A 12094-nucleotide genomic window follows, 5' to 3' on the forward strand; every position below is an offset into this window, starting at 1 on the left:
TGTCGAAATTCCCGGATGTGCTGGGGCAACCCAACAAACCAATTACCATGTGAAGCCGTTCCTTCTACGAAGTACGTGGTAACTGGTAGTGTGCAGCCACCCGCCTGGCCCCAACACAAATCCACGGGTATTGTGAGAGGCACAAACCATCGTACGAACATTTGTGTTGGACAGTCTCGAAGTTTGCTTCAGACTAAACCGGAGCGGGCGTTTGGCTTGGCGGAGTTGAGCCTCTGAAAGATGGGATGAAGTTTAACCTCCAATGTTTTTTTGTTTTTTTTTCACTTGAGGCTCTTTCAGACGGAAAGCGGGCTCTCCGGCAGGCCTGTGCAAAATGCATGAGTTTTGGAAGCTATGTGTTTTTGTTTGGGGCGACAGCACAATGGCAGCTGCGAATAGTCGTCTGACGACGGTTCCGACAACGGCCCGTGCGACTCAGGAGCCATAATAGGAAGGAATACGCATGCTAGCCAGGGTCGGGAGCTACAAGCAGCAAAGAAACAGTAGAATAAAGAGATGGGCCCGGAGCTCGTCATGGCTGCCGGCTAGGGAATCCATATCTCCTTCATGCAGGACACGAGTTATGATTCACTTCCTCGGAGGATTTTATCAAATCGGTGGTTCGATATGGCATCTAGGTTGGGGTAAGCCGTTTGATCGACCATAAGGGATATTGAAGCTTACCCACTCACCCATACTTTGCAATGCTTTAGGTGATAAAGACAGTATGTAAGAAATAATTTTTGTCTCTAACTCTAATTCTATGTGTTTTTTTTTCTTTTTTTTTTTTCAACAAAAATTCGAAAAAGGGATTAACACCCTCCCCGGCGCTTCCTAACTCTTTCTGTGTGCACAAATGCTGCACGGCCTAGGCTGAAGCGCACTACACTGGCCTACTGCCATTTCACCCCTAATACCTGGGCCCTGTCTGGCTGACGTGGCCGGCTATGTTTGAATCTCGTCGTTTTTTAAGCTTGGTATGGTTACGTATTACTGATTCAGGGCGCTTAAATGACCACACATATATGTGCGGAAAGTAAACCGCCTAGTCACGTCATGTAGATGCCGTGTCTATTCCCCTTCAAGAGAACAAAAAAAAAAAAAAAAAAAAGGAGCAAACCCCGATCTCTTGCTGAGACGATTCAGGGCTATACATTTGAGGTGAGTACCATCATCCTTGCCCGCCACGGGTAATCTACAGATAAAAACTTCTTGCACGGATGAGCTTTCACCTGCTATGTGGTACTGTACAGTTCTCACCTCACACGAATGCGCCTGCTCATCCCATGTTTCTTTCTCTCTTTTGTTCCAGAGTGTGGGTGTGCGCACGCCATATGCAATGTGCTGCAAGGTGGACAGGGTACAGAAAATGGAATTTGTTGGTTTTCCCGTTTTGAGTAACCTTTTTGCCAACCGGCATATCTGAATCGGTTAACAGATCTCTGATATATGTACGGAGCTGGCCCCCTTTAGACTTTGGGCAACCGTGGAGCTTTAGATGTTGGGTTATCATCATAAGTCGTCGAGACAAGCATAGGAGTGTCTGGATTATCACTGCTGCCTTGATAACTAGTTCTAGTTGGCAACCAAGACAATAAGATGCACTTTCAGTTATCAGCATCAGCTTGGCTTCTTCTCCTGCTGGGGGAAGCCACCGGCCTCCGCAGCTTGCAGCATGTCGGCAAAAGGGATCCAGTCTGGATACAATCAGCTCCATTACAGAAATACGAAGTGTCAATAGACTCGACAGAGGATGTGAATACAACAGCCACAGAGACGCATGCTGTGGTGCGCAGAGCCCAGCCTCTCTTCCTGACGGATAAGACAAGAAGTAAGACGAGCCATTGTTGGAGGAAGTGGTATATTCTAAAAACAAGTACTTCAATCTGACAAGCAACAACCAAAAGAGTTTTCTGTGGACGGAAACGGCATACCCGAAGTCAAGTTCGATGTGGGCGAATCCTATGCCGGACAACTGCCCATCAGCAACAACAGCACCGATGAGAACAAGATGTTCTTTTGGTTCTTCCCGAGCCAGAATCCATTGGCAAAGAAGGAAATTATGATATGGTTAAACGGAGGGGTACTGGAGATATTCCCTTTCTCTCTTTCTTTTTTTTTCGGTTTTGTGCTTATACTTTGTGTTCATTGACTTCTAACCACACGCTCTCTTTCAACCAAATCTAGCCCGGATGTTCATCCATGGCAGGTCTGATGCAAGAAAACGGCCCTTTCTTGTGGCAATCCGGCACTTTCCGCCCGGTCAAGAATCCATTCTCATGGACGGAGCTCACCAACGTGGTCTGGATAGAGCAGCCCGTCGGCACAGGCTTCGCCACCGGCAAGCCCAACGCCACCAACGAAGAGGATGTTGCCCGCCAGTTCCTCGGCTTCTGGCGCAACTTTGTCGACACTTTTGCGCTCCAGGGCTACAAGGTCTACATCACCGGCGAGTCCTACGCGGGCGCGTACTGCCCCTACATCGCCGATGCCATGATCAAAGCCAACGACACGCAGTACTTCAACATGACGGGCATGCTGATCTACGACCCCGTCATCGGCGAGGACTCGATGCAGGAGGAGGTGCCCGTCATGGGTCTCATCAACGCCTGGCCGGGCCTGTTCCCGTTCAACGAGACCTTCCGGGCGGACCTGCAGGCGAGGGATGCCAAGTGCGGCCTGACAGAGTTTATGACCAATGGGCTGAGCTATCCGCCCAAAGGTCCCCTCTCATCGGTGTCGCCGGTCGAGAAGGATGAGAAGTGTGTAAACATCTTTGATGATGTCTACAAGGCCGCTTTCGAAATCAACCCCTGCTTCAACATCTACGAGATCACTCAGTCGTGTCCCCTCCTCTGGGATGTGTTGGGCTGTAAGTACCATCTCTCCCCTCCGTGTGCTGTGCATGACTTTCTTCCAAAGCATCTTGTTCGCTCCTTTTGTATCGTTCTTGAGCTCTAACTCGCTCTGCTTTCTTGCGTTTTCTTTAGTCCCAACCTCTTTGGACTGTAAGTCACATAAATTGTGGCCCATGTGACCCATAGCAAACCTTGATCCCCTGGGATCGTCACTAACATAAAGCTTGCCCCAGACGTCCCCGAAGGCGCAACCATCTACTTCAACCGCACCGACGTCAAGCGCGCCATCCACGCCCCGGAGAACGTCAACTGGGAGGTGTGCAAGGACGGCATCTTCAAGAACGGGACGGACCGCTCGCCGCCGTCGTCGCGCGCGGCCCTGCCCAACGTCATCGACCACACCCAAAACGTCATCATCGGCCACGGCGCCCTCGACATGGTGCTCATCGCCAACGGCACGCTGCTGTCCATACAGAACATGACTTGGGGTGGCAAGCTCGGGTTCCAGTCCCGGCCCTCGGCGCCCTTCTTCGTGCCCCGCCACCGCAGGGACTTCAAGTCCAAGCAGGGGCTCGGCACCCTGACCGGGAGCGGCGTCATGGGCTTCACCCACACCGAGAGGGGCCTGACGTACGTCGGCGTCGAGATGAGCGGCCACATGGTGCCCCAGTACCAGCCCGCTGCCGCCTTCCGTCACGTCGAGGTCCTGCTCGGCCGCGTCGCCAACCTGTCCTCCACCCAGCCCTTCACCACCCAGATGAACTATACCCAGCCCAAGCCCTCGGAGCTCGGCGGGCCGCCGGCCACGGCAAACTCTCCAGTAGGGGGAGGGTCTGGAAGGGGTAGCCCCAAGTCCGAGTCTCCCCGGCTATCCTCGCCCAGCACACTTTTACCTCTGGCCATATTAGTCCCCTTGGGCTTTGCCTTAGTTTCGTAGGGTGCCAGATTTAGGCGGGCCTCGCAGGATGCTTTGAGGACTGCGTTGCAATTTATAGTATTAATGCATTTTAGAAAGACTTTTGAAATTAAATTTTTTTTTTTTTTTTTAAAAAAAAGAGCATTTTAGATTATTCTGCAATCCACACTAGACAGATGCGCATGGGAAGGTGACTAGTGAAACCTGAGCGTCAACCATATACACATCTTCAGAAGTCCTGGATCGCTCCAGCGTATATAAGATGAGAGCTTGAAACAAGTAACCATGCCTTTATGGGTATTATCAGATCAGCGGGCACGAGGGTGGGGAAATTGTGCTTACTTTGCTGAACCCTTAAGAGTAGTACGCTGGCTGCCGTTTATTTCGATTGTACCACCTGCGGTACCCTGGGCCATGCGTACCGCCTAGTCATCAGTTTTCATGTCATGGTAACATGGAATGACATGTAGATAGATGCGAAAGCCTTGATTTTGTTTTTCCAAAGATAATAGTACATCAAGCTTGAAATTCCATGTCATTCGTTACTTTTGTGAGAGGAGACTGTGAAAATAGGTAGCATCGGGCTACCGTTGCAATGTTGGCCATAGAGCCTGAGCAACTTGATGAGGCAACCAGACACTTGTCCTCGGATTCTTTTCTGCAAGGTATGCCGTCATCTCCATTTTCATCTCCTCCGCCGACCTGCATCCCTTCGAACGCTGCCGTATATTCCAGACACTCCTTCCGCGTTCGAAACCATAACGCCTTGCTGAAAGCGAGTAAAAGATAGAGACTGATGGTTGAAAGTACATTGTATACAAGGATTGTGTGATCAAGGAGTGTTCTTTACCCAGTCGGCTCACCGGCCGTCTGGCGCAAGATGTAGCCCGCAAAGGGAAAGTTGAGATAATGAAACAAAGCCCCAGATGGGCCTATGTTTGGGTATAAAGGGTATTTCGAGTTGATATGTGATAAAGTCTCAGGGCGGCTTGAATTGACGTTCAGACTGTGCCGGACTGCGCTTCCTTGGCTCTTCTGGTAAGCTCCATTATGTTGACGAGGCCGGTATTACGCAACCTCTCGAGCACCACCAGCATACCCTCGCGACTCTTGCCAAGCTGATCCAGGGTCTTGGTAGACGCCATGTTCTCGATACTCCGCTGGATGCCCTTGGTCCCAAGACGCGAGAACCAGCCCTCTCGAGGCTCTTGCTGCTGCTGTGACTGTCCGATCTTCTCCCTAAGCTTCTCCCCAAGCCTAGACCGAAAGACAACATTTGTTTCGACGTTGGTGGTAGTAGCATTGTTGTTTGCCTCGGTCGGTGTGGTGTATGTCTGCTTCTCCACGACAGATAAAACTCCGACAAAGTTGAGATTTCGACTCTCAGTCTTCATCCAACCTTCTCGTATGTCTACGATGCTCGTTTCGAGCACATATGATGCCTTGTTGTTTGACCCGCCGCCGGTAATACTCGTTGGAAGCAACTTGAAGACGGCCCCAGGCAGACGTGACTTTTTCAAGTGGATGCGAGTTGTGTGTAGTCTGCCATCGGCATCCACGTGGCTCGAGATTGTATCGGTACTGAGTACATGGGCCGCAAAAGGGTTGATCTGCGGCGAGCAGTAGCGGAGGAAGAAGGCAAGGGTTACAGTTGGAAACGGGTGGGAGTATGTGTGGTTGGTTGTGTGGGTGAGAACCATGGTGGCGATTTTTGTGATGTCTCTTGTTCGTTATTGTTGCCGCTCGATGAATGAAAGGAGTGGTTCCAATCGACAGGATCGTGTATCAAACAGTGGTGGATAGATAGCACCTCGATGGTAGACAATGTGAGGTAGCTGAACAAAAGTTCCCGGACAGACCGGAGTAAGCTGAAAACCGAAGGGCTAAGTCGCCAGCGTACCGACGAGGGCCAGTGTCGATCGCAGTGCACTTATGCAACGACCACCGTCCAAGCTGATGATGACTGATGGTGAGTGTGGAAGCACCTGTGGTCAAATGAAATTTATCTGGTCCTTGAAAAATCGACCCCAAGAGAGCGAGAGAGGCGTTTGTTGTTGAAAAGGGTTGGATAAAACAAGGCAGTAGAAAAAAAAAAAAAAGACCGCAAGGTTCTTGGGTGAAGAGTGCGGCAGTTTTGATTGTCGTCACACCTGCTGTGAGCAGTGATGAAGGGCACTACAGCAACACACAACACAACACAAAAAAACGTTACACGATGGCCAAGTCGTATGTTCGCGCTGCAGCAATCGGCACAACTTCTCGAGGGATCAGCTCATTTCGCTCGTGCTCAATTGACGGAGGCGAAACTCTCTAGCGGCATAAAGTGGGGCATTATGCCTAGAAACGCGGAGAAGGTACGGAGCTCATTGATTGGCCATAGGGAAATCAGAAGCCGTCATCTTTTTTCGTTGTCACATGATACGGCGTGTAGCTATTGCTGCCTTAGGCGCATCGACAAATCCTGACTCAGCTAGAGACCGTGACTCCGAAACTTACCCCTGCCCCACCCCATGAACCCAGAACGCCGCCAAAGTCCGAATCTTTCCCACCTGCCACTCCCCAGCTCTCATTTTAACTCCAACCTATTCATCGCCACAACGCTTCCCTCACGACCAGCGAAGCGACCGAACAAATCCAATATGCGAGCCTTTTCGCTTTGACGAAATTTCCACGAAAATTGCAGCTGCTCCACGTTCGTTTTGTCACGATTAATTCTCGTCCTTGTCAACGAGGTCGAAAAGGCGACCGCGTTAGGCTAGACCTGACACACGAGCGCATTCGGAACACTGCGTCTTTCCGGTCGCGTCCATCTCGCACCTTCGAGGCTTCATCATCCGCGCAAAAACCCCCTTCACCGGCAGGCTAACATCTCAGAGGCTGACCATCCGTCAAGTTTTTAATTGATAATAAGGGTCACGGGGTGTGTTCGAGGAGGAGTTGATTCATTCCAGTCATAACTGGGTTGGATGACGCCGCTCACTGTGGCTTTGTATTGACAATTTCATTTTGTTCTTTTTTTTCATCTTCTCGTCACGGGGACTTGGTTTTGTCTGTCTCACGAGTACAATCAGAATTGATTTCCCACGTATTCACTGCCTGCAAGTTGAGAATCAAAAGAGAGAAGAGAAAAAAAAAAGAAAACAGAATAAGGGACAAAGAGACACAAAGACCTGCCTACTACTACATTGTCCAGATCACGAACGAAACCGACTGAACAAACTGCGCATCGACCTTTGCGCTCCCGATACTCCCCAATATTTCCCACTTTACCATCTGTTAAAATTTGCGCGCTCCCTTTTTTATATCGGTGTCTTGCAACGAACGATCCCCTTATATTTTTACCATTCCGACGATTCAGGAGGACGGAGCAGAGGACTGGACGAACATACCTGGGATTTTTCCTCGTAAGACGGCTTAGGCAGTCTATCATTCACCATGTCTTCTTCCGTATTTTTCAAGTTCAAATCCCAGAAAGAGCCGACTCGTGTGGAGTTTGATGGCACTGGCATTTCTGTATTTGAGCTGAAGCGTGACATAATACTCAAAAGCGGCCTCGGTGACGGCACAGATTTCGACTTGGCTATCTACACTGAAGATGGTGCAGAAGGTGAATAAAGACCTTTTTCCTTGGCTTCCCCCCCTCTCTCTCTTTTTATTTTTTACCTGTATGTCTATCAACTTCCACTACATAGAGTCCCAGACTAACATATCATCCCCCATTGACAAAGAGTACGATGACGATACGACAATCATCCCGCGTTCTACGATTGTGGTTGCCAGAAGGTTGCCTTCTATGAAGCCCGGCGCTGGACGTGCGGCCAGATATGTCTCGGGCAAGGCACCAGTCAACGCCAAGAACAGCTCTCGCAAGGAGCAGGTGGCCAAGGCTTCTACAACAAAGGCGCCGTCCGCAGCCCTAGCTCAGATGAGCAATGCGGTGACAGAAGAGGAGAGGTTAGCCGCCATGTTCCAAGCGCAATCAGAACAGTGGACTGCACAACAGGAAGAACTTTCTCAGTAAGTTAGCCCTCCATCGTCTTATCTGTGTATGCTTACTCTACTAACAAACATAACAGCCAAACGCCCATTTACAACGGCAAGCCCGGCGTCGGCAAGCGGCCAGCCAACGTTCCCGATCATGAGCCTCCAAATGGGTACATCTGCTACAGGTGTGGAGAGAAAGGCCACTGGATCCAACTTTGTCCTACCAACGACAACCCCGAGTTTGACAACAGGCCGCGTGTCAAGAGGACGACTGGAATTCCCAAGTCCTTCCTCAAAACTGTGGACAAGGCCACTGTGCTGGGTCAGGCTGGTGTTGACGGTGAAGAAGGAAAGGTGCCCTCTGGAGTAATGGTCAACGCAGATGGAGACTTTGTCATTGCTCAGCCGGACAAGGCAGCGTGGGAGAAGTTCCAGGCCAGGACCAAGGTGTCTGCAGCCGCACAAAAGGTTGCTGTGCAGGATGAGAAGGAGCTCCAGGATAGGGGCCTTGAATGTCCAATGGACAAGAGACTTTTTAATGAGCCAATGAAAACTCCTTGCTGTGAGAAGACGTATTGCAACGATTGCATAACCAACGCTCTCATAGAAAGCGATTTCGTCTGCCCCGGTTGTCAGGCTGAAGGCGTCCTCATCGACAATCTGAAACCAGACGACGAAACCACCGCCAAGATCAAGCAGTACCATGAGGAGAAGGAGAAGGAGCAACAAAAGGAAAAGGAAAAGGAAGCCGATGCACCCAAGAGCCCAGCGGCAGCCAAATCCCCATCGGCAAATAATCAATCAGCCAAGACAACCGAAAATAATGGTGCAGATTCAAAGGAGGTTGGAAAGGCTTCCTCCAAATCGCCCACCACATCGGTCAAGTCACTAGCAAAAGATCCGACATCCCCTACTGAGATTTCGACACCAAATGGCACAGTTAGCAATCCCAAAAAGCGACCTGCCGACCAACCTGCTGAGAACCCAAGAGTTCCCCGGGCTCCCAAGGCTATGCAACAACAGCAACAGCAAGCGTCCCACCAGCAGCAACAACAGCAGATGATGCAGCAGATGATGAACGGCATGAATGGCGGCATGAACCCCATGGGAATGCCAATGATGCCTTTTGCTCCCATGCCGATGAACGGCATGAATGCGGGTTTCATGGGAATGCCCAACATGGGTAACATGAACATGGGCAATATGATGAACCCCATGATGGGCGGAGGAATGGGTGGATTCAACGGCAACGGCAACATGGACTACCCGATGGGTGGGATGAGTGGCAATATGAACGGCAACATGAACGGGAATATGAGCGGCAACATGCAAGGCAATATGCAAGGCGGCGGTTGGGGTATGAATGGAAACGGCATGCATGGCGGCATGGGCATGAACGGCGGCTACAACAATATGAACGGACACATGAACGGAGGCGGCTTTAATGGTGGCTACAACATGAACGGCGGTGGCAGCAACATGGGTGACTTTAAGCAGTTTTCCAACCAGGCGGCCACCGAGGACGACGCCTACTTCCGCAAGCCGGTCAACCCTCATCGCCATCAAAACCGACAGAAACGAGTGCGACCCAGTGATTATCGCGAGCTCTAGAGCGACTAGTGACGACTGACGCCGATCTTTCAAGCGGCCTGTCATAACTACAGAAAACCCAGGACCTGCTCTAATTATTCATCATCAACCAGCTCTGACGAGTTCCTTCGGAGCGTTTGGTTCTCTCATTCTACGGCATACGATTCGACGAAGGTTTTTTTTATTTTTTTATTCGTTATCTTTTTTTGGATTCACCGGCGCTCACGCGGCTTCCATACTAAATCATCTCGAACTGGTATTGTTTGTTTTCCTGGTATTTTTTGTTTTCAACTCCCCTCAAAAGTCTCCGGGAAGGGGGCTCCCGGAGGTGCATGACAGGCGTTTCTTTTCAGTCGGGAAGGGGCCTTTTTTTTGTCTCTTTTTTTTCTTTGCCGGGAGGTTTAATAGCAAAGCGAGAAGGGCTTAGATATTGCTGGGAGGCGGACCTGGCGACTTTTTCTGTCATTACGGTGACAGCGGCACGAAATGGGGTTTTATCTGGGTTCTTCTCTTCAATGTATAAATAACGACGCGAGAGTCTTGTTTCTGCGCAAAGTCTCCAATACAGGAGCCAGAACAGACCTTTGCACATAGGAGAACGGAAGAATACATATGGCAAAAATCTCTTAAGTTTGCATATTTTGTGACAGGCATTATATGGCGAAAGCGCCCAACATGTCTCTTTGGGGAGGAAGATAGCTGGGCAATGAGCGAGACATTAGATAGCATAGTTCTAAAATTCAACCTTTGGTATCCATCTCCCTACCCTTCCAACTCCGCGCCTGATTTGTTTGTTCTATGTTGTAAACCGAATTTTTATGTCAATGGGCGACTAAGCATTACACTTGAAGCTCCACCGCAAAGCGCCCATTGACCCGATGTAATATTACCCTTGATATCTAACCTAGATACACCAATACCCTCCTTAGATTCAATTTCTCTACTCGTCTGCCTCAGGGGGCACATAAGGCTTGACCAGCATCTCGCTAAACTTCTCCAACTTCTCCTTACCCCTAACCTCCTCGATAAGCATGGGCATTTTGACGACGTTGAACTCGTCGTAGAGCTCCTCGATCTGGTCGAGGTACTTCTTTTGCATGCGGCGCCTGGCGTCGCAGTGGTCACACTTGCTGCCCTTCTTGGGGAAGAGGAGTTGGTTGACGACGATGCAGTGAGTGTCGATGTTGTAGCTGGCCAGCTCCTGGATCATGCGCTCCGTCTCGTACAGGGACAGGAATTCGGCGATGCACACGCACACAAAAGTCGTCAGGTTCTCGTCCTTGAACTGCGTGTTGACCTCGGAGATGGTCTCGCGCAGCTGCTCCAGCTTCTCCATCATTTCGGGCAGCGACTGGCCGTTAGGCAGTTGGCCCTGGCCGCCGAGAAAACCGTTGAGCAGGGGGCCGTACTGCGACGACAGCTGCGAGACCTTGGCCAGGGCTTTTTCGAGGACGGACGGGAACTGCAGGAAGCGAAGGGTGTGGCCTGTAGGTGCCGTGTCGAAGATGATGGTCTCGTACGATAGTGACTTGACCTGCTTGAGGACCTCGGCGAATGACATGGCCTCGTCTATTCCTGGGATCTATGCGCGCAGAGGTGAGATGAGTGTCAGAACAGAACAGTGTATGTATAAGTTCCGTGAACATTTCTCTTCCCTCCACCCCTTGATCACCCCTTAGTGGGGAAAGCACAGGTTGCGCCCAAGGGAATTGGAACTCACAGCAAAGGCCAGGTCCTGCATCATGCCACCCATGCCGGCCATGCCGTCGGCGGCCGCACCACCCTCGTCGGCGCCCTGGCCCGCCAGCAGGTCCTGCATGCTACCGTTGGGGTCGATCTCCATGGCGCTGAGGTTGGTGAAGCCATCGATCAGGCGAGCCTCCTTGCCAAACTTTTGCGAAAAGGCGTCCGACAGGTTGTGGGCCGGGTCGGTCGAGATTAGCAGGACGCTGCGGCGCACCTTGGCGAGCTGGATGGCCAGGGAGCACGACGTCGTCGTCTTGCCCACGCCTCCCTTGCCGCCCACAAAGATCCATCGCAGGGACTTTTGGTCGAGAATGGACTGGAGCGACGGCTCCATGGAGTCGACGTCAATGAGGGCGGTCGACATGGTGGGGGAGCGTGTCCTTTAAAGTGTGTTGTGTGGTTATGTGCTTCGTTCCTATGGGCGTGTGCGGGGGGAGGCAACAGTTGTTGCAGATGCTTAATGCAAAGTACCAAATAAGTAGATGTGAACTTGTTTGGCGTGTTTTTTTTTTTGTTTTGTTCCTATTCTTCACACCTGACGCGGAATCTCGACAATGACGCGCAAAATGGATGCCCGTAGAAGGTGCTCAGAATCAAACTCCGCCTACTACTCCTCACCTACCCTATCCACAAGGTACAACCTTACGAGACGTCACTTTTCGACCAAGGGGATGCTCGGCGGGGCAAAGTTGAGTGGGCCCGTTTCCTCTCCCCCGCGCTGTATAAAATCGTTTGAACCCCCCGAACCCATGAAGGTTTGCATTACTAGGTATGTATTCCTCCAAAGTTCTACATTGGCAAAGTTGAGGCATCAGAATCACTAACTTGACAGAGGGCATTATTCTTCCGTGGACTGCCCCGTCTGGATATTAAATGGACTGACAATCGCTCCTCCTCGAGAAGTAACCTTTTTGCCAAGCGTGGACCGTTTTGGCTCGGTTCTTTCTTTACCTGCCTAATGTACAATATGGAGGTTGGTATAACGCATCGCTACCTGGTC

The 12094-nt window shown here is 50.8% G+C and overlaps 3 protein-coding genes across 3 annotated transcripts; 1 reads left to right on the forward strand and 2 right to left on the reverse strand.

Moving 5' to 3' along the window:
* Positions 1–1089: 1089 nt before the first annotated feature.
* MGG_09537 (MSF1 domain-containing protein) lies at positions 1090–6046 on the reverse strand. The gene has a single exon (XM_003712155.1). The coding sequence runs from the start codon at positions 5472–5474 to the stop codon at positions 4776–4778; it is 699 nt and encodes a 232-aa protein (XP_003712203.1). The 5' UTR covers positions 5475–6046; the 3' UTR covers positions 1090–4775.
* A 243-nt stretch (positions 6047–6289) lies between these two features.
* MGG_09536 (uncharacterized protein) lies at positions 6290–9966 on the forward strand. The gene is made up of 3 exons (XM_003712156.1): positions 6290–7381; positions 7503–7791; positions 7851–9966. Exons 1-3 carry the CDS (start codon positions 7210–7212, stop codon positions 9367–9369), a joined length of 1980 nt encoding a protein of 659 aa, XP_003712204.1. The 5' UTR covers positions 6290–7209; the 3' UTR covers positions 9370–9966.
* Positions 9963–11717, reverse strand: MGG_09535 (ATPase GET3). The gene is made up of 2 exons (XM_003712157.1): positions 11069–11717; positions 9963–10930 (listed from the first exon to the last, which is right to left on the reverse strand). Exons 1-2 carry the CDS (start codon positions 11456–11458, stop codon positions 10289–10291), a joined length of 1032 nt encoding a protein of 343 aa, XP_003712205.1. The 5' UTR covers positions 11459–11717; the 3' UTR covers positions 9963–10288.
* Between the last annotated feature and the right edge of the window lie 377 nt (positions 11718–12094).

This window comes from Pyricularia oryzae, chromosome 3, assembly GCF_000002495.2.
Source record: "Pyricularia oryzae 70-15 chromosome 3, whole genome shotgun sequence".
Taxonomy (NCBI): Eukaryota; Fungi; Ascomycota; class Sordariomycetes; order Magnaporthales; family Pyriculariaceae; genus Pyricularia; species Pyricularia oryzae.